At 48.5% G+C, this 27,976-nt stretch overlaps 2 protein-coding genes across 2 annotated transcripts in view; one reads left to right on the forward strand and one right to left on the reverse strand.

Moving 5' to 3' along the window:
- Positions 1 to 6,388, reverse strand: part of ACAP3 (ArfGAP with coiled-coil, ankyrin repeat and PH domains 3) — a 120,007-nt gene extending 113,619 nt beyond the window's left edge. Inside the window, exon 1 of the mRNA XM_087702522.1 lies at positions 6,094 to 6,388. Coding sequence (XP_087558648.1) covers positions 6,094 to 6,140 — 47 coding nt within the window. The 5' untranslated portion in view covers positions 6,141 to 6,388. The remainder of the gene's footprint in view (positions 1 to 6,093) is intronic.
- A 7,773-nt stretch (positions 6,389 to 14,161) lies between these two features.
- The window catches only part of PUSL1 (pseudouridine synthase like 1), a 25,574-nt gene continuing 11,759 nt past the window's right edge, over positions 14,162 to 27,976 (forward strand). Inside the window, exons 1-4 of the mRNA XM_087701907.1 lie at positions 14,162 to 14,362; positions 18,837 to 18,894; positions 22,522 to 22,709; positions 27,464 to 27,613. Coding sequence (XP_087558033.1) covers positions 14,217 to 14,362; positions 18,837 to 18,894; positions 22,522 to 22,709; positions 27,464 to 27,613 — 542 coding nt within the window. The 5' untranslated portion in view covers positions 14,162 to 14,216. The remainder of the gene's footprint in view (positions 14,363 to 18,836; positions 18,895 to 22,521; positions 22,710 to 27,463; positions 27,614 to 27,976) is intronic.

Genomic DNA, 27,976 nt, shown 5'->3' on the forward strand with positions numbered 1-27,976 from the left:
CCATTGCTTCTTGTCCTGCCTTCAGGTGCTTTGGAGAATAGCTTGACTCCCTCTTCTTTGGGGGCAGCCCCTGAGATATCAGAAGACTGCTATCATGTCTCCCTTAGTCCTTCTTTTCATTAAATTAGCCATACTCAATTCCTGCAACCATTCATTGTATGTTTTAGCCTCCAGCCCCCTCATCCTCTTTGTTGCTCTTCTCTGCACTCTTTCTAGAGTCTCCACATCTTTTTTACATCGTAGCGATCAAAACTGGATGCCGTATTCCAAGTGTGGCCTTCCCAAGGCCTTTTAAAGTTGTATCAACTCTTCCCGTGATCTTGATTCTATCCCTCTGTTGATGCAGCCTAGAACTGTGTTGGCTTTTTTGGCAGCTGCTGCACACGGCTGGCTCCTATCTAAATGGTTGTCCACTAGGACTCCAAGATCCCTTCCCATAGTTACTACTACTGGGCAAGGTACCAATTAACAAGACGATTGTGAAGAGCTCAGCACAAACTATAGGTGGTTGCCTCCACACCAGAGAGCCTGGGATTTTCGAAAGAGCCGCACGGCAATGCGTTAAAACAAACACACACCAAAGCCCCCCCCTACGCTCCACCTCGAGTCCCACCACAAAGGGGAGGCCATCTGATCGGTGAGGTCATCTGGCCCAAGGCCAAGGATGCATTTCCAGCCCACCCACGCCCCTCTCCTCTATACGACAGAACTGAAACACAACCATCGGTCTGGCAGGCTAGATTGTCGAAGGTCACCAAGAGAAGGGGGGGGGGCAAAGGTCGAAACTCCACCCAAATGTCCCCCCTCCTCCCCATTTCACACCCCTCCTGCGTAGATCCCCACATTTCAAAGGAGCTACGCGTGCAAAAGCGACACCATGCAGGGGCATCTCTCCAATTCTCGTTCTTGTACTCTTATTTCACATACACCCCAACCCCCCTCGCCTTTCCTTGTTCTATGCGGGGCACGCTTTTCTCTGAACGTCTCGGGGTCCCCTTCGCTTCGCCTCCCGTCACAAAACCGCGCAGCCAAGCTAGCAATGTGCAAAGGTCAAGGTAGAAAAGCATCTCTGGTTTCCGAGGAGGTCAGCTGCCAAAAAAAACCCCAGCCGGGACACTTCCTTTCCCAAGCGGAGGGAAGGTTGGGGGGGGGGGGGCTTAAAGCAAAATCCACCAGCTTTAGCAAGTCAACTCCCCCAGCCCTGCTCCCTCCCAGAAGCCGACGGAGGATTCCCACCCTTCCTCTGAAAGCTCCAGATTTCATCTCTTAACTTACATCAAGAGCGCCAAGATGCCTTGGTAATCCCGGCGGAATGCAGTTTTCCCAATCCAGGCCTATTTTTTATTTTATTTTGTTCTTGTTCTTGGATGCTTGTGAAGTGCACTTCTCAAACCGATATTCAAAGAACTGAACATCAAGGGGGAAAGGAGAAGTACCGTGTTTCCCGAAAATAAGACCGGGTCTTATATTAATTTTTTGCTCCAAAAGATGCATTGGGGCTTATATTCTAGTTAGGTCTTATTTTCAGGGAAATACGGTACTAAATGCATCCATCTGGCCGACAATCTTAACTGGGGCTTATTTTTGGGGGGGTAGGGCTTATATTATGAGCATCCTGAAAAAATCATGCTAGGACATATTCTGGTTAGGACTTATTTTCAGGGAAATACGGTACTAAATGCATCCATCTGGCTGACAATCTTAACTGGGGTTTATTTTTGGGGGGTAGGGCTTATATTATGAGCATCCTGAAAAAATCATGCTAGGACTTATATTCTGGTTAGGACTTATTTTCAGGGAAATACGGTGCTAAATGCATCCATCTGGCTGACAATCTTAACTGGGGTTTATTTTTTGGGGGTAGGGCTTATATTATGAGCATCCTGAAAAAATCATGCTAGGACTTATATTCTGGTTAGGACTTATTTTCAGGGAAATACGGTACTAAATGCATCCATCTGGCTGACAATCTTAACTGGGGCATATTTTTTGGGGGGGTAGGGTTTATATTACGAGCATCCTGAAAAATATACTTATATTCTGGTTGGGACTTATTTTCATGGAAATACGGTACTAAATGCATCCATCTCGCTGACAATCTTAACTGGTGTATATTGGGGGGTAGGGCTTATATTATGAGCATCCTGAAAAAATCGTGTTAGGACTTATTTTGTGGTTGGGCCTTATTTTCAGGGAAATACGGTACTAAATGCATCCACCTGGCTGACAATCTTAACTGGGGTTTATTTTGGGGGGTAGGGCTTATATTATGAGCATCCTGAAAAAAACATGCTAGGACTTATATTCTGTTTGGGTCTTATTTTCAGGGAAACAGGGTAACAATGCACAACTACATCTAATAACCAGGAAGGAAAACCACACCGCACTCAGCAGGTTGTGTCGAGTTACTTCCTGTGCAGTCTAGCAAATATGTTTGTCTTCTGTCCGTAAGTCCATTCCTGGTCTCGTTCAGAAACTCCCAATCCCTCAAAAGTATAATGCGGATTTTTCTAGGCGAGCCCCCTCTGCCCCCAATCATGTTGGCTTGCTGTTTCAAGCCAACAGAGCAAAACAAGAGACTCCAAGCCACACAAATATACCTCCGTCTCAGAGACACCGAGAGCTGACAAACCACAATTGTTTTGTGGAGGAAACGCATATATGCACACTGACAACAAGGTCGCACTGCAAAGGCCAGCTTCAACGATTTCGTTTCGTGAAAGTACCCTGGCGGTTTTGATATATGTCTCCAGGTATCTCAGCCCACCCACAGCGAATGGGACAGTTTGGGACACGTGGAAGTACGCAAAATAAATCCGGGATGGCCTTATTGAAAAAGTGGGATTGGATCACAAGAAGAAAAACCCACAAGAATCAAACCCTCCTCTTCCTTCTGTGCACTCCCGTGGTCAGGTGTGGCTGGGAAGGCCGGCCACACCTGAAGAGAAAGAAAGGGGAGACCTCCCAATTCTGGGGATCGAAAGTACCATGGACAGCGACAATCAGAGACAAGTTGTTCTTAAATAAAGTCTCCCTGGAGAAGAGCCTCATGCTGGGAACGATGGAGGGCAAAAGAAGAAGAAGGGGACGACAGAGAAGGTGGTGGCTGGATGGAGTCACAGAAGCAGTCGGCGTGAGCTTCAATGGACTCCGGGGATGATAGAGGACAGGAAGGTCTGGAGGGACGTTGTCCACGGAGTCGCGATGGGTCGTAGACGACTTCGCGACTAACAACAAAAATCCAGGAGGGGGGGGGCAACTACGACCCCTTTACAATCTGTGGACTTCAACTTCCAGAATTCCTGAGTGGCTCATCAGGTTTGGCTGGCTCGGGATTCTGGGAGTTGAAGTCCAACGGTGGTCAAGAGGCCGCCGTTACCCATCCCTGTTCTAGAAACTCATATAGTTTGGGCTGGTGATGCCCGCGGAGGATGTATGGGGGGGGGGGAGGAGAAATATATCTGTTTCCCACTGTTGAAGGAACGGAGGCAACGGACAGAATGAAGAAGAGAGCAAAGCTCTGGAATTAGAGCGTTCAAATCTTCCCTTAATCCGGTACCTTTTCAAGGTAACTAAAGCAAGCGCAGAAGCGCCTAACTCCCGAATAAGCAAATGCCGCTTCCAGTGCTTAATATTTAATCTTAATCCTGGAGGATCGCGGGGAAGGAAAATTCGATCCAGATGGCAGGGCCCCGAAGCGGAAAAAAAAAAAAAATATATATATATAAATCGCCCTTTTTTTTAACCACCTGGCACCAGAACGGGGATGCAAAAAAATAAAATAAAAGCCCAGCCATTCCGAGAGGCCAGCAAGAGAAAAAAAAGAGGAAACTAGCTTTCCGCTGCCATCTAAGAGCCATCTGGACAGCGGCAGCCCAAGCTCCGGTAGCCCTCGGCCCATGCTCAGAGGCTACACGCCACTTGTTTCCCAGCTGAGTTTCGGGTTCTCGGAGGAAATTAACAGGTGTGTGGGTGTGGGTGTAGGAGGGGGGGCGGGGAGAGAAAGGAACAGCAAATTGCAGCTCTCTTATGACCCAGTGGCCTCGAAAAGGGTCGCTCAGGGACTCCCACCCGCCCACCCTCACTTTTATCCTCTTACTCCGCTGTGTCTTTTTCTAGGCCTCTAATTCCTTTCTGGGAATGCTTTCAGGTTGACAAGTGGAACAGGCGTCATGCTTCAATCAATACCTAATAAATAATAGATAGCAATACAGTACGGATCCTCGCCCGCGCGCACACATTAGCACACTCACATATCCGCCAGCAAGCGTTTCACACTCACTCACACACACACAGAGCTCCCTTCCAGCTTCGGGAACAGCGCTGGATTCCCCTTCCCTGTGCCGCCCTGCCCTTCAGACATATTTTTAGCCAGCACATCCCGGGCCTGTCTCTGTAGTAGACCATGTGCATCACGATGGCAGGCAGCCCTCTCTGTAGCACCCTCCCAGCCTCCACCCTTCTAGCACACCCGCGCGCGCATGGCCACGGACGACCTTGATGTGACCAAGGGTGGGGAGGGGGAGATTGCAGCAATTCCTTCCTTCCTTTCCGCCTTCCTTCCTTCCTTCCCTCACTCTCTCCTTCCTTCCCTCTCTTCCTTTCTTCCCTCCCTCCGTCTTTCCTTCCATCCTTCCTTCCTTTCCTTCCCTTCCTCCTTCCTTCCCTCCCTCCTTCCCCCCTCCCCCATCTTTCCTTCCTTCCTTTCCTTCCCTTTCTCCTTCCCTCCCTCCTTTCCTCCCTCCGTTTTTCCTTCCTTCCTTTCCTTCCCTTCCTCCTTCCTTCCCTCCCTCCCTCCATCTTTCCTTCCTTCTCTTCCTCCCTCCTTCCTTCCTTTCCCCCCTTCGTCTTTCCTTCATTTCCTTTCCTTCCTTTCCTCCTTCCTTCCCTCTCTCCTTCCTTCCTTCTTTCCTTCCATCTTTCCTTCCTTCCCTTCCTCCTTCCCTCCCTTCCTTCCTTCTTTCCTTCCATCTTTCCTTCCTTCCCTCCCTCCTTCCCTCCTTCCCTCCCTTCCTCCCACCTTCCTTCCTTCCTTCCTTCCTTCCTTCCTTCCTTCCTTCCTTCCTTCCTTCCTCCCCTTTCTTCCTCCCTTCCCTTCCCTTCCTGAATGCTAAGTCACCCTCTCACCACCACCGCAGGTCTCTGGGCAGAGCCTCAGAACCCACCTGCAGCTAGCGGGTGTCGATTCCCAAGCTTCTCCCCCCCCCCCCTTATTCTCACACACAGAAAGACACACACCACACACTGGACAGGGGCCAACTTGGCTTTCGAGGGATGCTTCTGCGCCACCCATTTCCCCCTCCAGAGCTCCTCTCATTTGTTCTCTCCCCACCAGACCAGAGAGCTGGTCGGCTGCAGAGAGAGAGACCCGGAGCAGGCCCCTGGTCCACCATAGTCCATCCATCTGGCAAGCGGAGCTCCTGCGCACGCCATTCTCCCTCTCTCTCTCTCTCTCTCTCTCCCCCAGCAACGTCAATGGAACCAAGCTCTCGCAGGCCAGCAGCCTCCCCCCTCCCCCTGCAAATAAAAAGCGCCAGCCAGGTGACTAGATCTCATGAGGCACACACAAGGTCCTTCCCCAGGGGAAACCAGCCCTATTGGAAGGAAGGCTTCACAGGTTGCGTGTCTTAACTACATTCTGCCTCTCTTCTCTTCCTTTCCCCTCCCGATGAAGTGCGGGGGGGGGGGAGGGAAGCAACGCTAAAGGATGCCTTCTCTATTACCCCCCCACCCCCACGCAGGTTTAGGGGTCGCCAAAGGGGGGGAGAGAGAGAGATTTACACCATCCCCATTTCTCCTCCTCCTCCTCGCGTTGCTAACCCAGCCAGATCGTCCGAACCTGTAACAATAGGCGAGCGCGTTGCGGATTGCGAGTGTGTGTGGGTTGCTTTGCGCGTGTAACCCGCAGATCTTTCCACCCTCCCTGTCTCTCTCCCCCCCCTCCCCCGGCAACCTTGCCAACGCCCCCCTCCCCAAAAATAACCCCCCCCATCTCCAAACGCCCTGCCTGCCTCCCCAACCGGATTTGCAAAGGATGGGGAGGGGGAGATGGATGGATGGGAAGGACGCCCCCTCCCCACACTCCCCTCTTACCGGAATCGGGGCGAATCCTTAATGCACTCCTCGAATTCCACCGTCATCTTGGCGGTCGGGGCAGGGAAGAGAGGGATGGGGAAAGGGGGATCCAGGGAGGGGAAAAAGACCCGGCGAGAGGCCCCCCGCTCACAAGCCGGGCAGGGGCATCTCCCAGCCCCGCGCGCTCCCGCCCAGAAAGAGCAGCGAGGGGAGCCTGCAAGCAATCGCCCGTCCGGGGACGCCCTGCGCAACGCGCACGCCTGGCCGCCTGGAAGAAAGGCGGAGAAGAGGGGGAGAGAGGGAGAGAGAGAGAGAAAGAGAGGCAGGCAGGCAGGCTGCGGCTCCGAGCTGTCAGCAGCCCAGGGAGCGTCGGCCAACTCCGGCCCCGGCGAGGCGCTGCAGCGACGCCCAAGCCCGCCTTGCGCAGCTCCCAGCCCTCCCTGAAGGCGGGGGGTGGGGTGGGGGGAGTCTGTGTGGGGGAGGGCGACGGGACGAGGTCTTATCCAGACCCCCCCCTCCGCGGCCCCCGTTTGGCGAGGCTTCTTCTTCTTCACCTGGAGCCGATCCGGGTTGCAAACATCCCCATGGCCTCTAGAGGGCAGCCAGGAAGGGGATGGTCCTGTCCTTGAACCTGGGGAGGAAGCACAATGGGTCCAAAGAAAAAGAGGCTGAGGCTTTTGGGGAGGGGGGAGCGCAAAGAAGAGCAACTAAAAGGATTGAATATAGAAAAATGGAATGGAATGGAATGGAATAGAGAATGGAATGGAATAGAATAGAATAGAGAATGGAATGGAATGGAATAGAATAGAGAATGGAATGGAATGGAATGGAATAGAATAGAATAGAATAGAATAGAATAGAGAATGGAATGGAATGGAATAGAATAGAATAGAGAATGGAATGGAACAGAATAGACTAGAGAATGGAATGGAATGGAATGGAATGGAATAGAATAGAATAGAATAGAATAGAGAATGGAATAGAATGGAATATGGAATGCTGCCAATTACCTCCACCAGACCGATTAGATCGCACAGAGCAGGCCTCCTCCGAATTCCATCTGCCGGCCAGTGTCGACTGGCGACTACCCGGAGGAGAGCCTTCTCTGTGGCTGCTCCGACCCTCTGGAACGAACTCCCCGTGGAGATTCGTACCCTCACCACCCTCCAAGCCTTCCGCATAGCCCTTAAAACCTGGCTGTTCCGACAGGCCTGGGGCTAAAGATTCGCCGCCCTATCTCGAATGGTATGATTGTTGCGCTTTTTAACTATGTATTGTTTTGTGTTGTTGTTAAACTGTCTGTATCCCCCTTTCCCTTCTTTGAGTTGTGAGCCGCCCTGAGTCCCCTTAGGGAAAAGGGCGGCATACAAATGAAATAAAACTCTAAACTCGAATAGAATAGGGAAGGAAATAGAATAGAATAACAGAGTTGGAAGGGACCTTGGAGGTCTTCTAGTCCAACCCCCTGCTTAGGCAAGAAACCCTACACCACTTCAAACAAATGGTTATCCAACATCTTCTTAAAAGCTTCCAGTGTTGGAGCATTCCCAACTTCTGGAGGCAACTTCTGTTCCACTGATTAATTGTTCTCACTGTCAGGAAATTTCTCCTTACTTCTTCCTTGATTAGTTTCCACCTGTTGCTTCTTGTCCTGCCTTCAGGTGCCTTGGAGAACAGCTTGACTCCCTCTTCTTTGGGGCAACCCACAAAGATTGTTCTCATGCCACCCATAGTTCAGGGCCTGGAGGCTAAAACATGAGACTTTGGGTTAGGCCAATCTAGAGAAAAGAAGAATTGGGGGGACATGATAGCAGTCTTCCGGTATTTGAGGGGCTGCCCCAACAGAGGAGGGGGTCAACTTATTTTCCAAAGCCCCAGAAGGCAAGACAAGAAACAATGGGTGGAAACTAATCAAGGAGAGAAGCAACCTGAATTAAGGAGAAACTTCCTAACAGTGAGGGCAATTAACCAGTGGAACAGCCGGCCACCAGAAGTTGTGGGTGGTTCTTCCCTGGAGGTTTTTAAGACGAGACTGGACGGTCACATTGTCTGAAATGGCACTAATAGGGTTTCCTGCTTCTGCAGGGGGTTGGACTAGAAGACCTCCAAGGTCCCTTTCCATCTCTGTTAGTCTGTTTTTCTCCAAAGCGCCTGAGGGGGGGTTGGACTAGAAGACCTCCAAGGTCCCTTTCCATCTCTGTTAGTCTGTTTTTCTCCAAAGCGCCTGAGGGGGGTTGGACTAGAAGACCTCCAAGGTCCCTTCCAGCTCTATTCTGATTCTGAAATGGGGAACAGACTGGGATTTGGGGGGAGGGGGGCATTTTGCCTATCTGAGCCACTCTTTGCTAACATGCAAATTTAAAGGTCAACTTTCCAATCAACCACAACGGACTAACATTTGTGGTTTAGACTTCTGTGTGGCAGCTCCGACCCTATGGAACGAACTCCTCGTGGAGATTCGTACCCTCACCACCCTCCAGACCTTCCGCATAGCCCTTAAAACCTGGCTGTCCCGACAGGCCTGGGGCTAAAGACCTTCACCGTACCCAAATTGTATGAATGTTGTGCTTTTAATGATGTATTGTCCTATATGTAACTCGGTTTGTCTCCCCCTCCCCTTGAACTGTGAGCCGCCCTGAGTCCCCTTGCGGAAAAGGGCGGCATACAAATATTAATAAATACTAAAATACTAGACTGAAATTTGAATCCGACTAGTTCTCAACTTACAACCTTCCACTTAGTGACTGTCTAAAGTTACAACCACACTGAAAAAGCGAAGTGTGGCTGTTTTTCACACTTCCAAGCGTTGTAAGCATCCCCATGCTCATGCCGTCAAAAATCGGATGCTTCACAAGTGGCTTCGTATTTATGACGGTCGCAGTGTCCCGGGGTCACGTGATGACTTTTGGCGACCTTCAGCGATTCACTTAACAGTTTTGTGTTACCAACTGAGCAACGGCAGTGATTCGCTTAACAACGGTGGCCAGAATGGTCGTAAAAATGGGGCAAAGCTTACTTAACGAAAGTCTCACTCGGCGACAGAAATTTTGGCCTCCATTACCCATCGTAAATCGAGGACTACCTGTAGATGGACCACAGGCCAATTGCTTCGTTTACCTCCCGGGATTCCTTATGTGACGAACTGTCCAGAAGGGAACTTTTTCCTTGGATAAACATGGAAATAAATCAGCAGAGTTGAGTGACAGTTGAAAATTAATTTTGCGTCTCCTGTCTGTTCGCAGATTCAGAAAGTTTCCCATGTATTATTTTGGCTTAAGCCCAGCAAAAGCCCTGAGATCTAGCCCAGACAAAACGTTTGGGACAAGATATGAAGCCCAAATTCTGTTCTCCAAATTCCTTTACAATGTCTCGACCGGTCTTTTTTTTTTTTTTTTTTTTTAAACTAGCACGGCGGCTCTTTCCAATGTTTGCCGATTTGTAATTTGCAGCTGGAAAACAGCCTTGCCATGGACAAGCTGCTGATTTTATCATGTGCTTTTTTTGGCAGGAATCCGCTGGCAAACCCCCCCCCCAAATAATAAAAAATAGGGCGCTGCGTTTAAAGTATTAGGCAATCCGTCCCATCCTGAATTTTCAGAGCTCTGCTGTTAAATAAAAACCTGAATCCAGTTCCTTGTTGTTAGTTACGAAGTTGTGTCCAACCCATCGCGACCCCATGGACCACGTTCCTCCAGGCCTTCCTGTCCTCTACCATCCTCTGGAGTCCATTGAAGCTCATTTAAGTGACTCCATCCAGCCACCTCCTTCTCTGCTGTCCCCTTTTTCTTTTGCCCTCCATCGTTCCCAGCGTGAGGCTCTTCTCCAGGGAGTCCTTCTTCCTTCTCATTAGATAGCCAAAGTCTTTGAGTTTCCTCTTCAGGATCTGGCCTTCTAAAGAGCAGTCAGGGTTGATCTCCTCTAGGACTGACCGGTTGGATGGCCTTGCAGTCCAAGGGACTCAATGCAGGAGTCTTCTCCAGCACCAGAGTTCAAAGGCCTCCATTCTTTCGAGGGCAGGGTGGGGGAACCAAACAGGACAGTGCCTCATGTTGGAACAGTCAAGGGACTCCCTTCGGGCTGGGTGGCAAGTTTATAAACAAGCCAAGTTTCGAGCCCTCATGACTACAAGGAGGTTTGGAAAACGCCTGGAGAGTGGCCTTATAAAAATCAGGCTGACTACATGTGCCAAGAATGAATGGGTGTATCTATCGTGCTTTCCCTAGGCAGAAGAATTTAAGCGTAATTTTTTTACTGTGACTTCCTATTACAGTTTAGTTAGTTAAGTTAGTTTACTTTATTGTCATTGCACAAAATTAAATGCTGTCTTCATTATAATTGAAATTGAAAACCCGATATTGCACTGTTACCGTAACAATAGCAATAGCAGTTAGACTTATATACCGCTTCATAGGGCTTTCAGCCCTCTCTAAGCAGTTTACAGAGTCAGCCTATCGCCCCCACAGTCTGGGTCCTCATTTCACCCACCTCGGAAGGATGGAAGGCTGAGTCAACCTTGAGCCGGTGAGATTAGAACCGCTGAACTGCAGATAACAGTCAGCTGAAGTGGCCTGCAGTACTGCACCCTAACCACTGCGCCACCTTGGCTCAAGAATTCAATATGGTGACTGCCCTGGGATAGAGGCTGTTTCTCAGCCTTTCTGTCCTCGTTTTTTATTATCCTGTACCGGCTTCCAGATGGTAATAGTTCAAAAAAAATACCCCAGATGTGATGGATCTTTAAGGATGTTTTGAACTTTCTTAAGGCAGCGGGAGACAAAAAGCTCTTCCAAAGAGGGGAGAGGGGCAACCCAGGATCCTCTGGGCAATGACGTTTAACCCTCTGGAGCACTGTCCTATGTGCCACTGTGCAACTGGCAAACCACAAACAGGCGCAATAAGTTAAGATACTCTCTATAGTGCAGTGGTAGAAGGTCACCAGCAGTTATTCATTCAATTGTTTCCTGAGAAGTCTCAGGTAGTATATTCTCTGCTGGGCCCTTTGGACCAATGTGAGTTGCCCCAGGCCAAGTCCTCTTTTTATGATGACACCCAGAAACTTAAAACTGGCCACTTGCTCGGCTGGGTCTCCATTGATAAGCAAGGGCTGGATCTCCAATCTATTCCTTCTATAGTCCACAGTACTATAGAAGTACTATAAGGTTTAAGGTTCTCCTCGCATATATGTGCTAGTCGTTCCCGACTCTAGGGGGCGGTGCCCATCTTCCTTTCAAAGCCGAAGAGCCAGCGAAGATGTCTCCATGGTCATGTGGCCGCCATGACTCAACACCCGAAGCCGCACAGAACGCTGTTCCCTTCCCACCAAAGGGGGTCCCTATTTTTCTACTTGCATTTTCTTAACGTGCTTTCGAACGGCTAGGTTGGCAGAAGCTGGGACAAGTCACGGGAGCTCACTCCATTATGCGGCGCTAGGGATTTGAACCGCCGAACGGCCGGCCTTTCTGATCGACAAGCTCAGCGTCTTAGTCACCGCGTCCCTTATTATATAGTGCTTTTATTATGGGTCTTTTTTTTTCCAAATATACTTTTTTATTTTCCATTTTCATAACATACAATCACATGTATACTATTACATAGCCAGTATCCTATTGTATTAAGTAGTAATTACATCAGTTCCTCTTGTCATCAACGCCCAGAAAGATAAAAACCCATTATTAGCTCTTCTGCTCTCCATACACCTCTTTCTTCTACCTCTCTCCTACCTCCTTTCTTCCCTCCATCCATCATCCTTTTCTATTTTACTTCCCCTTCCTTTCTCCTTCTCCTCTCTCTTCATTCCACTCCTCCTTATCCTCCTCATCTTCCCCCCTTACCCTCTCTCCTATCCCTCTCTTCCCATCTTTCTTCTCTCCTCTGTTTCCCACTCTTCCTCTCATTGGTGTATTTCCGCTTCTGAGCAAACTCCAATCTATGTTGATGGTATTTATGCTTCCCTATCAATATACTTAACATATCTTAGTTTTAAAGAAAAAATAATTATGGGTCTTAAATTGAAGTGCTGAAGTTTGTTTTTTTCCCCTCTGACTTTTCTTCCAGATGCCGGCCAGCTGTTTTAGCTGCACAACAACCCAGGAAGGCGGGATAAACCAGAAGAGCCGAATTCAATCACATCAAGGCCAGAGGAAAAAATGTCCTTGCTTACAGACAGGAGAAGGTATCTCTGCAATCAGAAGGGATAGAAGCTTGTTTATTTTTAAGCCAAAGCTCGCATTTTCACGGAGGCAGGCGACTGTGGGGGGGTAATCCTATTGGGTGGTCTTTTTTAGAAGCACTCATGCCTGACAGTTGCCAAAGATTTGAGGCTGGCTGTTTATTTGTTTCATTTCTGTTTCATTTTTTGTTTTTTTTCCCCTGTCTGGGAGCGGAGTTGCCAAAAAGAATGGCCGGCCCAAGTAGGAATTTATTCCTGGCCTGTTCACAGAACGGAGAGTTGGAAGGAAAAAGAACAAAACCAGCCCTGAACTAACCATGGCTAACACGTTATAATCAAGTATCCGCCCATCCATTCCCTTTGACGTCACTCAAAAAGGTTCCTTCCCCCCCCCCCCATAAGTAATAGAGAGAACACACATTTGTTATGGATTTAACTTTGTGGTTTATGAAGGTGGGAGATTCACTTACTCATCCTACTTTTCTTCAGTGAAACCTCCATTACCAAAGAGAGTCTACCTCAATAACAGACAAGGGGGTAAATAATTTGTTGTTGCTAGTTGCGAAGTCGTGCCTGACCCAGCGCAACCCTATGGACAACGTCCCTCCAGGACTTCCTGTCCGCTCCCATCCTCTGGAGTCCATTGAAGCTCACGCCGACTGCTTTGGTGACTCCATTCAGCCACCTCCTTCTCCATCGTCCCCTTCTTCTTTTCCCCTCCATCTTTCCCAACATGAGGCTCTTCTCCAGTGAGTCCTTCTTCCTTCTCATCAGGTGGCCAAAGTCTTTGAGTTTCCTCTTCAGGATCTGCCCTTCTAAAGATCAGTCAGGGTTGATCTCCTCTAGGACTGACCGGTTGGATGGCCTTGGAGTCCAAGGGACTCAATGCAGGGGTCTTCTTCTCAAGCACCCGAGTTCAAAGGCCTCCATTCTTTGGCACTCAGCCTTCCTCATGGTTCAACCTTCACAGCCATCCTTTGCAACTGGGAAAACCATAGTCTTGACTATACGCACTTTTGTTGGCAGGGTGATGGCTCTGCTTTTTAGTATGCTGTCTAGATTTGCCATAGCTTCCCTCCCCAGGAGCAAGCCTCTTTTAATTTCTTGGCTGTGGTCCCCATCTGCGGTGATCTTGAAGCCCAGGAAAATCTGTCCCTACCTCCATTTCTTCCCCATCTATTTGCCAGGAATTGAGAGGGCCAGATGCCATGATCTTAGTTTTCTTCATGTTGAGTGTCAAGCCAACTTTTGCACCAGGTAAATTAGAGTTGTCTGTCTCCACAATCCATCCCAGAACAAGGATTGTGTGTGTGTGTGTGTGTACGTGTACACACACACACACAAACACAGAGCTTAGATCTTGTTGTTGGCACAAAAGAAATTGGACGTTTTTCTGCGAGGTTGAGAATTTTTCCCGAGTCCCTTCCACAAAAGCTTCGGCTGAACCAGCCCCTCCCGCTCCCGCCCGCCCGTTCCATTTATAGGCGAAGGTCGTAATGAAGGCGCGACGTCTCCCTCTCTGGGGCCCCTTGCAACCACCCTATCTTTTCAATAGAACAGTTTTTAGGCGGCCGGATGACTGCCTGCAAGAAGCAAACCAGTTGCGTGGGGGGGGTAGGGAAAATATCCAATGACCAGGCCCGGGGGAGGGGAAAGGAGGGGAAGGGAAATAATCACGCGAGAAGGAAACGTCCCTCGTGGGGCACGTTTGAAAAACGGCCCAGGTAACGCAATCGAGAGGAGGGGGAGGCAATCGGATAGACACCTGCAAGGGGGCCTTTATCTCCAGGAGCCTAGAGCGTCGGAAACTTCCCACTAGCAGTAGCCGGTAGATTGCCTTGTTTAATGAAACATATTTTATGGAATGAAAATAACCCACTTTTAAAGCAAAAAAAGGCATGTTTACAGGGGGGGGGGGCTCTGAATTTGCAAAGCAATATTTATTTTGCATGAGAAAGAGCCCTTCCTGGGCATGTGGTTTTTGCAGGCGGGGACTATCAAGTCAAAATCCTATTTTGCACATTTTATTTTGCGTGGGTGCGTGTGTGCAAAAGCTGAGATGAACTCTGCCAAAACGCGTTACTTAATATTCTTTCAATACTTCGGGGCCAAATATAGGTAAGATGTGAACAAATTGCAAGTCTTTAAACCTTAATTACATAACTTTCATGCTATAACTTAATTAATTTATTGAATTACGTAACTTAATTAAGTCATAACGTGAACCTTAAACTGACTCCCGTGGACCTCACCCCATTCCTAACAGGTCCGTAAAGGGGGCGAGCATAAGAGCACCAGCGTGCTTACCGTCCCTGTCCTACTGTCCCCATTTATTTGTACCCATCTCCTGTGTTCTTATTCATATTTATTCTTATTCCTGTTTTCTTGTGCATGAGTGGCAAACTTAAAAGGGGTGTCGGGGAAATAAAAACTGGGGTGGGGTGGGGTGGAGGGAAGCCCACAAGGGAGAAAACAATGATTGACATCCCGGGAGCATCGAAGAAAGATTAGAACCAGAAGGATAGATGCAAGAAATGTTAAGGTTTTCATTGCCATTGTTAATAGTGCCCTTAATGGGTTCACCGACAAAAGGGCGAACGACAAAAGCACGCCCGACTAAACCGCGGTGACAAAACCGCGAGTTCTAAAGCGCGCCGACGAATGAGCGCTGAAGCGCGGCGACAACAGTGCGGCGACAGAAGCGCGCTGTAAACCTAAACCTAACCCTAAACCTAACCCTTACCGTAACTTAAATCGCGCTTCTGTTGGCCGCTGTTGTCGCCGTGTTGATGATGTCGCGTTGATGACGTTGCGGTTTTAGTGCTGCGGTTTTGTTGGCGCGCTTTTGTCGTGCGCGCATTTGTCGGGTCACGCCCTTAATGGGGGTGTGTGTGTGTTAGCCAGAGAAAAACTACCCATGTGCCAAGCATGGACTTAATTGGCTCCGCTCAAGAATTCATCAATTCTATTCTGCTATTTTGTTTTGAGGAAGAGAATTTGTGCTTAAATTGAAGGAGTCATGCGTAAATGCATGTATGTCTGTGTGTGCCTGTATGTATATGTATGTTTGTATGCATGCATGCATGTGCGTATGTGTCTATCTATCTATCTATCTATCTATCTATCTATCTATCTATCTATCTATCTATCTATCTATCTATCTATCTATCATCTATCATCTATCTTTATCTATCTATCTATCTATCTATCTATCTATCTATCTATCTATCTATCTATCTATCTATCTATCTATCTATCTATCTATCTTATCTATCTATCTATCTATCTATCTATCTATCTATCTATCTATCTATCTATCTATCATCTACCTACCTACTTACCTATCTACCTACCTACCTAAGCAAATTATCCTAAAGACACAAATTCCAGGTGTAGTTATAAAAGAAGAAACAGACATATATTTCATTCTCTAACAGGTTGCAGTGGCTCAGTGGCTAAGATGTTGAGCTTGTCGATCAGAAAGGTTGGCAGTTCAGCGGTTCGAATCCCTACCACTGCCTAAAGGAGTGAGCTCCCATTATTTGTCCCAGCTTCTGCCAACCTAGCAGTTCGAAAGCACGTAAAAAATGCAAGTCGAATAATAGGAATAATAGGATTAGGAGAGAAGTAAGTTAGAACTAAGGAGAAATTTCCTGATAGGGAGAACAATTAATCAGTGGAACTACTTCCCACTCCTTCCGAAAAGCACTAAAACCTGGCTGTTCCGGCAGGCCTGGGGCTGTTGACCCCCTAATGAGGTCCAGCCCCATCTAGGACTGAGTGTATGTTGTGTTGCTTTTAAATCTATTTTTTCTTTTTCCTGTATTTTAGTTTTTATTCTATTCTTGTATTTGTAAACTGCCTGGAGTCCTACAGGATTGGGCGGCATATAAATTTTATTAAATTCAAATTCAAAATTCAAATACTTGCCTTCAGAAGTTGTGAATGCTCCAACACTGGAGATTTCTAAGAACAGATCAGACAACCATTTGTCTAAAGCGATATAAGGTTCCAGCTTGAGCAGGGGGTTGGACTAGAAGACCTCCAAGCTGTTTTCCAATTCTATTATTCTGGTCACTTAAGGAGAGAAACAGCATGCTTTGAACTTTTTAATTAGACAGGAATAGGAAAAATTCATCCAGGTTTCCAGAGATTCATCTTTCAAGAGCCACAAGTCTTGGAGTAGCCACACCAGACGAGATGGAGAAGTATATTTAATTTCCATACCTCTGGAACGCAGCCAAGTCTTCGTGACATGTGCCTCTGCTTCAGAATTTTGAAGTCCTTTGCTGCAGGCACATCATTTGGGAGAATAAGGAAGGATGATCGCATTCGCCCCCAATTTTGACAGTCAAAGTAATTTGTTAGTCTGGACAAGAGGTGTTCCAACTTTTTCAGGCCAAGGAACTTGTTAGATTTTTTTCCCCGCAGAATCCCCAATAGAGAGGCAACGTTCTCGGGATCGAAAAACGGATGGAATCAAGTTAACTTTTTTTTGGCGGTGGGGGTTCTTATCTTTCACAAACCCTCAGAGCTCCCAGAAAAGTTGGGGTGCGTGTGTGTAAAAAAAAAAACCTTTCTCAGAGGCAGTGAGAAATTTACCAGGTTGAGTGATGGCAGGAAGAATTGGAATAATTGGAATTTAGCATGTCGGTGACAGCTGTTATTCATATACGGATTTGTGTCTGCACCTGCCACTTTAATATTTTCATTTGCTTTCTAACCTTGTTAGGCATTTTATTATTAAAAAGGCAATTATTTCACACAAAAGCCCGTGCCACTCATTCTTGGCAAAAAAAAAAAAAAATGAAATCTTTTAACCTACCCCGGAGTGGGTATATTTTGGTTCTTGCCTTCAGAGCTTTCGCTCGCTTTTAACTTCGAGACTAAAAGGAGATAATGAATTGGGAATAATAATTATTACCGTAATTATCTGTACTATGCTTTAAAAAGTGGGTTTAAAAAAGCTGCTGTTGGAATAACAGAAACAGCCAGAAGTGCTACGGCAGCCGAACAAGTTAATTTGGTGGGGATGAACCTGCTCAACCATGAGAAAAGAGGAAAGAGTATACAGTGCTGTGGTATTGGGTTCGAGAATTGCCACAGTTAGCAGTTTGGGCTTGTCTCTCTAGGGGTGGCCAATGATGAGCATAAAGGGAGCTGGGAATGTGGTTGAGGGACAACTTGCCAAGGGGCAAAAAGGCCAATGGGATTTCCAAAAAGATTCTAGGGCGGGGTGGGAGGGTTCCACCACAAAACCGTGCTCGACTAAACCGCGTCCGACTAAACCACGTCGCTGACGTCATCAACAGGGCGACAACAGCGCGGAGACAGAAGCACGCTGTAAACCCTAAACCTAAAATTTACCCCTAAACCTAATTCTAAACCTAACCCTAAACCTAACCCTTAACCTAACCCTAAAACTAACGCTAACCCTAACCCTTAACCTAACCCTAATCCTAACCCTTAACCTAACCCTAAACCTAACCCTAACCCTTAACCTAACCCTAACCTTTAACCTAACTCTAAAGCTAACCCTAAAGCTAACCCTAAACCTAACCTTTACCTTAAGTTGAATCGGCTTGCTTTCAAAGCGCTATTTAAAGCGCCCTTCTTTTTCCACGCTGGCTGTTGTCGCCCTGTTGATGATGTCAGCGACGCGGTTTAATTGGGCGCGGTTTAGTCGAGCGCGGTTTTGACGGGTCACGGGGTGGGAGGAATCAAAGGAATTCTAGATAGATAGCCAGGAAGGATATTCTTGTGGTCTTCCTCTGCCTGCGAAGTTGGCTGTGGAGTCGGACAGTGAGGAGGTTGGGGAGGAAGATGGGCCAGTCCTGGAGTCTGGGGAAGGCTCGGACGAGGGCTCTGCATCGGAGGCAGAGAGGGGGCCAGGGCCAGAGTCGGACGTCAGCAAGGCAGAGAAACGTGGGGAGCCTGTTCCCATTGTGCACATGCGCAGAGCTGCCAGAAGATAAGAACAGTTATGACAAAAGGGGCGACTCGTGGGTAAGGCTTGGAGATGATTGGCCCTTCCCATAAGACATAACGGAGGAGCAAAGGAATGTGAGCTTTTGCAGGAAGCAACTTTGTTTTTTCTGCTCGATTGGAAGCTCTGTTTTGGACTCAATGCTCCATGTGGCCTTGCAAAGCTAATTGCCAATTAGGTCTTCGGCAGCGTTTCAAGGGAGACAAAGGTGGGTGCTTATCAGCCTTATCCCGAAAGACTTTGGCAGACTACTGTCGGACTCTTTACAAACTATTTGTGACTCATTACAGGCTGCAAATGAACATAATTCACAGCCTTTGAAATAAAAAGAGGGTTTCTAGGACTAAGTGTGTCATTTTTACTGTCTCGGGAGGCCTAGTTCAGTACAGATATACAGAATTCCTCGGCCTGATGGCTGGGAATCCATTATATGGTGGACGGGGGAAGTCTTGAAAGGAAGAAAGGCGGCAAATAACCAAGATTGGGGTTCACTCTCATCTTCTCAAGGCACCTGATTTAATCTTGGAATCCAGCAGGCGTTGCGTTGACCCCGTTATGGGGGGGAAATGTAGTTTCACTGTCTTTTTTTTTCTTCCTCTCCTGCAGTGGTGTGATGGGTCTGCCCCCCAACGTGCCAGCTGTGGGTGTGGAAAATCATCTGGAGGTAAGGAACCGGCTTAGGATTGATCCAGCATCAGGGGTGGGAAAGTGGCGGGGGGGGGGGGAGGTATCCTGTTTGATTTCAGGAAGGGAGCGGCTCGGTTTTTCCACACCCAGAAGAGAAGGGCCCAAAGTCACCATCTACCGTACTTTTTGGAGTATAAGACACACCTTTCCCTCCCTCTAAAAGAGCGTGGAAACGTTGGTGCGCCTTATACACCGAATACAGACGTTTGTGGCCTCCCGAAGCCCCGCCCCTATCCCGTTTTTGCAAACAAAAGGCCGTTTTTCACAAAAACAGATTTTTTTGCCTTCCTCCAGCCCCAGGAGCACTCCCCGGGCTTCAGCAGGACTGGGGGAAAGGAAAAATGCCCCCCTTTTTGCAAAAACGACCTTTTTCTGACCGTTTTTCACAAAAACAGGGGCATTTTTGCTTTCCCCCGGCCCTGCTGAAGCCTGCGGAGTGCTCCTGGGGGCCAGGGAGGACCAAAACTTTTTTTTCTTACCTCTTTAATATCTTGGTGTGTCTTACACACCGGTGCGACTTATAGTCCGAAAAATACGGTACCTTGAGTTGAAGCTTAGCTTGGATTTTGCCTCAGTGTGCTGTTCGGCTCACTGCCGCCCCCTCCTGGATGGTTTGGGCTCCCAACCACACACCCGGTCCAACCCTGCTGGGATCTTTTTAAGAGATCAGCCGTAGCTGGGGTGGTTCCCCTCCCAAGGGATCCCCTCCATCCAGGGCTAATCCACTGTTGAGAATGAAACAGCCTCTTGATCAGTTTTATTACCCAAACGAAGGGACGTGGTGGCTCAGTGGCTAAGATGCTGAGCTTGTCGATCAGAAAGGCCAGCAATTCGGTGGTTCGAATCCCTAGCGCCGCGTAACGGAGGGAGCTCCCATGACTTGTCCCAGCTTCTGCCAACCTAACAGTCCGAAAGCACGTAAAAAATGCAAGTAGAAAAATTGGAGCCACCTTTGGTGGGAAGGGAACAGCGTTCAATGCCTCTTCGGGAGTTGAGTCATGCCGGCCACATGACCACGGAGACGTCTTCGGACAGCGCTGGCTCTTCGGCTTCGAAACGGAGATGAGCACCGCCCCCTAGAGCCGGGAATGGCTAGCACATATGTGCGAAGGAAGTTTGACCTTTACCTTAAGGGAGGAAATGGCAAAATTTGGGCCTGTGTCTCTCTTTGGGGGGGGCGATTTTCAAGAATCTAGAACTCTCCCAAAAGAAACCAGCATGGCTGAATTGGTCTGTTTTGCTTTTCATCTTTTTTTACTGTGCCGGCTGGGATGGGGGGAAGGGGGGGGTGTCTACTTTTCTAGCTAGGACTTTTCATTCCTCCCCTCCCCAGTTTTCTGGTTCCCCCACCCCCTGCAACAAAAGCTGTCCAGAAGAGCTCTCTGCCTCAAAGGGAGGGGGAGAAATCTTTTTCTTGGACCCCAAAAGTCTGTGGACGGGCCAGGAATTCCTTCCCAGGCAATCCAGAGCAGCAGGATGGATGCCCAGGAGTGGTTTCGCTCCTTGAAGAAACAAAGGGAAGGGAGGAGGGAAATGCAGGAGAGGTTAAAGCAAAACAAAATATTGGCCGGGCTCGGGATGATTATCTGCAACCAGATCCTATTGGATCCTGCTCTCTCCCCATCCGTGAGAGCTCTTTTCCAATTGTTCTCTGCTTCTGTGACGCTCTTTAACTTGCCACGTCCTTAAAGGAGGAGGAGGAAAATTGGCAACTAGCTCTTTGCATCTGGCCACCTAATGTGGCCCAGCAGGAGCCGTTGGAGCTGCCACCAGACTCCAACAGCGAGGGGCCCGATGAGTCGGCTCTGGATGATGTGGAGGACCCTGGACAGGGTTCCGGCTCAGAGCAGGGCGCAGAGAGGCTGGTTGGCCACCAGGAGGCGCCTGAGCCTTGGACCAGTGGGGAGGAGACAAGGGAGTGTGTTCCTGACGTCAGCAGTGAGTTGTTCCTGGATGGCCGGCACCGAAGAGCTAATAGGCGTCAGCAACAGTTGCGCAAGTACAGGAGGTAATTGCACTCAGCTGGTGGTAACTAGGCTCCTCTCCAGACTATAAAAAGACTGCTTGTGCACACGCCCTTTTGTAGAAGTCAACGCAGGAACTAATGTCGGAGAACATTATTGTGAGCTTGGCAGGCTGGATTGCTGCCCCGGCTTATCTGTGCCGGTTTGCTGCCAAGGACCTGTCTGTCTGTTAATTAAACGCCATAACTTATCTTTGGCTCAGAGTGTGTGTTGGTGTGGGACGAGGGGGGTAAGAACAGCCACCTAAGTCCAGTTTCCAAAAAAAAAATTCTAGACAACCAGACTCTGTAAGTTAGTTAAGTTTACTTTATCGTCACTGCACATGGTACAACGAAATAGCAATAGCAATAGCAGTTAGACTTATATACCGCTTCATAGGGCTTTCAGCCCTCTCTAAGCAGTTTACAGAGTCAGCATATCGCCCCCAACAACAATCCGGGTCCTCATTTTACCCACCTCGGAAGGATGGAAGGCTGAGTCAACTCTGAGCCGGTGAGATTTGAACAGCCGAACTGTTGAACTGCAGTCAGCTGAAGTAGCCTGCAGTGCTGCATTTAACCACTGCGCCTGCATTTAACCACTGGCATGCCGTCTCCCGTGTACCTTATCACTATAAAAATAAAAACACAAAACACACATCCTTCACATTTGATATCATTGAGATTGAAAAGTACCATATTTTTTCGGACTATAAGACGCATCAGTGTATAAGATGCACCAAGATTTCGAAGAGGTAAGTAGGGGGGGGGATTTTTGTCCTCCCCCCCCCAGAGCACTCTGCAGGCTTCAGCAGGGCTGAGAGAAGGCAAACACTCCCCCATTTTGCAAAAAATGGTCTGTTTTTCACAAAAATGGAAGCATTTTTGCCTTCTTGCAGCCCTGCTGAAGCCCGCAGAGTGCTCCCGGGGGCTGGGGGAAGGCAAAAACGCTTCCGTTGTTGCGAAAAAGGCCCATTTTTCACAAAAATGGGATGCAGGGATGGGGCTTTGAAAAATGGTGGTATTCGGTGTATAAGACGCACCAAAATTTCCTCGCTCTTTTGGGGGGGGAGGTGTGTCTTATACTCTGAAAAATACAGTAGATATTGCACTATACCGTAAAATTCAATATAGTTATTGCCTTGGGGTAGAGGCTGTTTTTCAGCCTATTTGTCTTAGTTTTTTATTATCCTGTACCGGTTGCCAGATGGTAATAGTTCAAAAAAAAAAAAGTGCCCAGGATGAGATGGGTCTTTAAGGATGTTTTGAACTTACTTAAGGCAGCGGGAACTACGAAGCTCTTCCAAAGAGGGGAGAGGGCAACCCAGGATCCTCTGGGCAATGACGTTTAACCCTCTGGAGTGCTGTTCTCTCTGCCACTGTGCAATTGGCAAACCACACACAGGGCAGTAAGTTAAAATACACTCTGGTGCAGCGGTAGAAGGTCAGCAGTTTTTCATTCAGTTGTTTCCATAAAGCAAACATTTTGTGTGCGGTGTCTCTGTGTGTTTCTCCTCCAGTTTTTTTCCAGCTATAAATGTGTAAGCATTTAAAATCCTGAGGGTCTGTTTTTTCCGCGCTCCTCCCCCCCCTCTTTTGCAGAAGGCTGCAGAAAACCTCAGAGCATCTGAGCCGGTTAAATTTGTCATCTCCAGCCGCACGGACGCCGGGGTGCACGCTCTCTGCAACGCCGCCCACTTTGACGTTCAGAGGAGGGAGGGGCAGCCCCCCTTCTCCGAAGATGCCCTCGTCCAGGTGCTCAACAAGCATCTCAGCTCGGAGCCCATCCGGTGAGTTTCCGGAAATGTGGATTTAATCTCTTTGGTGGCCGTTTAGCGAACCGGAAGCCTGACTTCAAATCTCTGCTCGCAGGCGAGAATGAAATTAGGTTTATTAGATTTAGATTAACTCCAGATTTAACTCTAGATTTAAATTAACTCCGTGGGTTGAACTCGTCCAGAGGTCCCCAACCTTTCGGGCCTCAGGGACCACGGAATTCAGAATTTTAAATCCCACGGACCACTCATACGATCTGCCTAATGACCATGTGGGTGGGCGTGGCTAGGTGGTCATGTGATTGGGTGGGCGTGGCCAACTCAGTGTTACTCACGTCAAGGGGTGCTTCGCCAGCCTCTACTTGCCCCTCCTCTCCCGGCCCCTCCTCGCCAGCCCGCCCGGGCTCCTTAGGGCCTCAACGGGAAGCAGTTGAGAGCCGAGGTGGCACAGTGGTTAAATGCAGCACTGCAGGCTACTTCAGCTGACTGCAGTTCTGCACTTCAGTGGTTCAAATCTCACCGGCTCAGGGTTGACTCAGCCTTTCATCCTTCCGAGGTGGGTAAAATGAGGACCCGGATTGTTGTTGGGGGCGATATGCTGACTCTGTAAACCGCTTAGAGAGGGCTGAAAGCCCTATGAAGCAGTATATAAGTCGAACTGCTATTGCTACTGCTATTGCTGGAGCTAAGCAGCCCCCAGGAGAAAGAGTTGGCAAAACGGCTCCGTTCAATTTGGATCTGACCGAGAAGGCGGCTCAGCAGAAGCACCTCACTGAGGACTAGGAGCATAGGTTTTCCAAGCAGAGGGAAGACCTGCGGGAGTGCAAGGCCAGGTTACTGGTGCCCGGAGGCTCAGCAGGCTGAGATGGTCAGCCAGTTCCAGGCCATGATGCAGCCCCACTGGAACGAGGCCCTCCGGCTCTTCGCCACCAGCGGCTCTTTCCTCCAGCCTTCGCCCAAAGCCCCCCACCAGGAGGCTGAATCAGACCCCAAGTGGGAATTTCTGCCCCCCTCCGACCCCCATAAAAAGACCCCGAAGGGGGAGACTCTCTGCAGCAACACAAGCCTTCATTGCACGTATCCTGCCCAGGGGGCGTAGTTTGAGAACCCCCGATTTAGTGCAATATAAAAAGTGCAAATAATTTTTCTGCGAACCACCAAAATTTTCTCGCAGACCACCAGTTGGTGAGCGCTGGACTAGAAGACCTCTAGGGTCCCTTCCAAGTCTGCTATTCTGTTTAGGAAAAAAAAAGGGAGGGGGCGACGGCTCTGGTACTCGTTTTAGTCGATCCTTCCACATGGGTTTTGTTTTCAGGGGATGTAAAACCAAAGTGGATCACGCTGCCAGATCTTTCTCCGCGGGGATCTCTGCGGTTGTCATGGCACCCGGGTTTAATGTGGCACCGTATCTCAGGGTGGCACACACCTACTCTGCTGTCAGGCTGAGCTACTTGGGGACATGGAGGAAGCTTGCATCTCATTCCGATGTTATGTAAGCTGGGTCCTCTCTCCCACACATTTTACTCCAGAGTGGAAGAAGGGCACACGGCTGGCTCCTATTGAAATGGTTGTCCACTAGGACTCCAAGATCCCTCTCATAGTAGTAACTGTGAGATGGATCTTGGAGTCCTAGTGGACAACCATTTAAATAGGAGCCAGCCGTGTGCAGCAGCTGCCAAAAAAGCCAACCCAGTTCTAGGCGGCATCAACAGAGGGATAGAATCAAGATCACGGGAAGCGTTAATTCCCTCTTTATAAAGCCTTGGTAAGGCCACACTTGGAATATGGCATCCAGTTTTGGTTGCCACGATGTAAAAAAGATGTGGAGACTCTAGAAAGAGTGCAGAGAAGAGCAACAAAGAGGATTTAGGGGACTGGAGGCTAAAATATATGAAGAACAGTTGCAGGAACTGGGTATGTCTAGTTTAATAGAAACAAGGACTAGGGGAGACATGATAGCAGTCTTCCAATATTTCAGGGGCTGCCCCAAAGAAGAGGGAGTCAAGCTATTCTCCAAAAGCACCAGAAGGCAGGACAAGAAGCAATGGGTGGAAACTAATCAAGGAGAGAAGCAACCTAGAATTAAGGAGAAATTTCCTGACAGTGAGAACAATTAATCAGTGGAACAGAAGTTGCCTCCAGAGGTTGCGAATGCCCCAACACTGGAAATCTTTAAGAAGATGTTGGATAGCCATTTGTCTGAAACGGTATAGGGTTTCCTGCCTAGGCAGGGGGTTGGACTAGAAGACCTCCAAGGTCCCTTCCAACTCTGCTATTGTACTGTATTGTATTGAGAACTGGTTCCAGGCCACAGGAAAGGGGCAGGACTGGCATCTCCTTCCCACAACTCCTAGTTTCTTCTCCCTGGTTTCCTTTTCGGCCTCCAAATTCATCTCGGCGGCCCCCGTCCAAAGTGCCCTGAACTCTGAACCCGTGATGATTTTTTTAAATATTTTTTTTACTATCGGTTCTGTGGGCGTCGCTTGGTGGGGGTCTTGTGCCTATGTAAGTCATGTAACAGGGGGATCAAAAGAGAGAAAAACTCACTTTAACAATGTCCTGCTGGAGCAGGGTTGGACTAGATGTCCTTCAGGTGCCTTCCGACCCTGGATTATCCTCTGAAGCTGGGTCTAGTGCCAGGTTTGTAGTCCTTCCTTCCTCTCCATTTTTCTTCCCTCCCTCTCTCTCTTTCTTTTTCTTTCTCTTTCTTTCTCCCTTCTTTCTCTGTCTCTGTTTCTCTCTCTCTCACTCTCTCTTTCTTCTTTCTCTCTTTCTCCCTTCTTTCTCTATTTCTGTCCCTTTCTCTCTCTTTCCTTCTTTCTTTCTCTCTCTTTCTCCTTTCTTTCTTTCTTTTTTCTGTCTCTGCCTCTGTCTCTTTCCTTCTTTCTTTCTCCTTTCTTTATCTGTCTCTTTCTCTCTTTCTTTCCTTCTCTGTTTCTCCTTTCTTTCTCTAGCTCTGTTTCTCTCTCTTTCCTTCTTTATCTCTTTTTCTTTCTTCTTTCTTTCTTTCTCTGTCTCTCTTTCCTTCTTTCTTTCTCCCTTCTTTCTTTCTCTCTCTGTTTCTTTCTCTCTCTCTTTCTTCTTTCTCTGCCTCTGTCTCTTTCCTTCTTTCTTTTTCCTTTCTTTCTTTCTTTCTTTCTCTATCTCTGTCTTTTTCTCCTTCTTTCTTTCTTTTTTCTCCCTTTCTTTCTCTAGCTCTGTTTCTCTCTCTCTCTTTCCTTCTTTCTTTCTCTCTTTCTCCTTTCATTCTTTTGTTTCTCTGTCTCTCTTTCCTTCTTTCTTCCTCCTTTCTTTCTCTATCTCTGTCTCTTTCTCTTCCTTTCCTTCTTTCTTTCTCCTTTCTTTCTCTAGCTCTGTTTCTCTCTCTTTCCTTCTTTCTTTCTTTCTCTTTCTTTCTTTCTCTGTCTCTTTCTTTCTTTCTTTCTTTCTTTCTTTCTTTCTTTCTTTCTTTCTTTCTTTCTTTCTTTCTTTCTTTCTTTCTTCTTTCTCAGCAAACCCCACCCATTTTTTGGCCTAGCAGGCCTCAGGAAAGCCTGCTGGGAGCAAAAACGGACCCCCACCATCCCTCCCTGTCCCCCCCCCCACCTGTTTTTGGCCTAGCAGGCTTAAGGGAAGCAGGCTAGGAGCAAAAAACGACCCCCCCACCCCACCCCTCGTTTTTGGCTGTGCGACGTGTGATTGTCAGAACTTTTAAAAACTTTTGTTAGTATTTTTTTTACTACAGGTTCTGCAAACCAGCAGCATTTTTTTCTATTAGCATTTCACCCCTGCTCTGAACCTGACATGAAATCAAATCTGTGCCTCTACCGTCACGACCAATGCTGCTTCCCCCCACCCCCCACCCCCCTTTCTGGCTTGAGGTTTCCCAACAAAAGATCCGTCTGAAAAGCTTTCCTCCCCCTTATGGGATTGCCCCCCCCCTTCCACCCCTCGGCCCCCTGCTTTGCCCAGAGAACAGAGAAAGGGTTGGGGGGGGTGTCCCTCGCCCGCTCTTGTCATCCCCTCCTCAGCTGCTTTGTCCCCTAATCTGTGTTTTGTTCGACTGCCCAACTTCGAGGCCAACCCAGCGTGTTTTCCAGTTTTCCCATTGAATGCGCTCGTTCCCCCCTATTCGCTTCCCCTTTTCTCCCCCCCCCTCCCAAGCCTGGACTGGACTGGAAAATAATTTTCTGACAATGCCTAACCCATTTGTGCCTTGGCCTGAAATCAAGGCTATGTGTATTTCCTCCCCCCACACCTAAAACAACAGAATTGGAAGGGACCTTGGAGGTCTTCTAGTCCAACCCCTCCTGCTTAAAGCAGTACGCCCTATATACCAGGGGTCTCCAATCTTGGCAACTTTAAGACTTGTGGACTTCAACTTCTAGAATTCCTCAGCCAGCAACGCTGGCTGAGGAATTCTGGGAGTTGAAGTCCACAAGTCTTAAAGTTGCCAAGGTTGGAGACCCCTGCTATATACCATTTCAGACAATTTTAAAGCAGCAGAGGGAGCCCCCTTGTGGAGTATTGTGAAGCCGTTACCATGGCAACTCCACTGTGCTGCACAGCAGAAGCCATTTTACGGCAGTACAGTAGAAGCCATTTTAAGGCAGTACATTAGAAGCCATTTTAAGGAACAATGGGGCTGTATCCTAACAACACACACCCCAAGGGGTGTTAGGGGTGTCTTACCCCCACTACGCAGCGGTACTACGCAGCGGTATATGTGCTATTGCTAAAGACTGCGGAGAAATTAAACTGCTACCTCTTCCCTTCTCCTTCCCCCAAAGCGTTCTGAGCGCTTGTAGGGTTTCCAGCAACTTCCACGCCCGTTACTTGGCCCGGGCCAGGACATATGTGTATCGGGTAGCCACAGGCTGCACTGCCTATTCTGACTTGCCGGTCTTCGAACGGGATCTCTGCTGGGCAAATTGGCGTGGGTAAGTTGGTGTTTTGTGGATCCGGCCACTTGGGGTCATCCCCCCCCCCTGCACACCCACTTTGAGCCGTAACATTTCCGATGTTGATGTTATGGCTGGCCAGCGGCCAGCACAACTGGCAGCAGATTCAGACAGTGAGGAGGTTGGGAAGAACATGTGCCAGTCCTGGAGTCTGGGGAAGGATCTGATGAGGGCTCTGTGTCGGAGGCAGAGAGGGGGCCAGGGCCGTCTGACAGTTATCAGCTGTCTTCAGAGTCAGACATCAGTGAGGCAGAAGAACAGCTGGAGCCTGTTCCCAGTGTGCGCATGTGCAGAGTTGCCAGACGAAGGGAACAGCTAAGGAACAGGGGTCGACTTGGGAGG

The sequence above is a fragment of the Thamnophis sirtalis genome, unplaced genomic scaffold (assembly GCF_051295495.1).
Source record: "Thamnophis sirtalis isolate CommonGarterSnake01/CBP01778 unplaced genomic scaffold, rThaSir2_p1.2 scaffold_15, whole genome shotgun sequence".
NCBI lineage: Eukaryota > Metazoa > Chordata > Lepidosauria > Squamata > Natricidae > Thamnophis > Thamnophis sirtalis.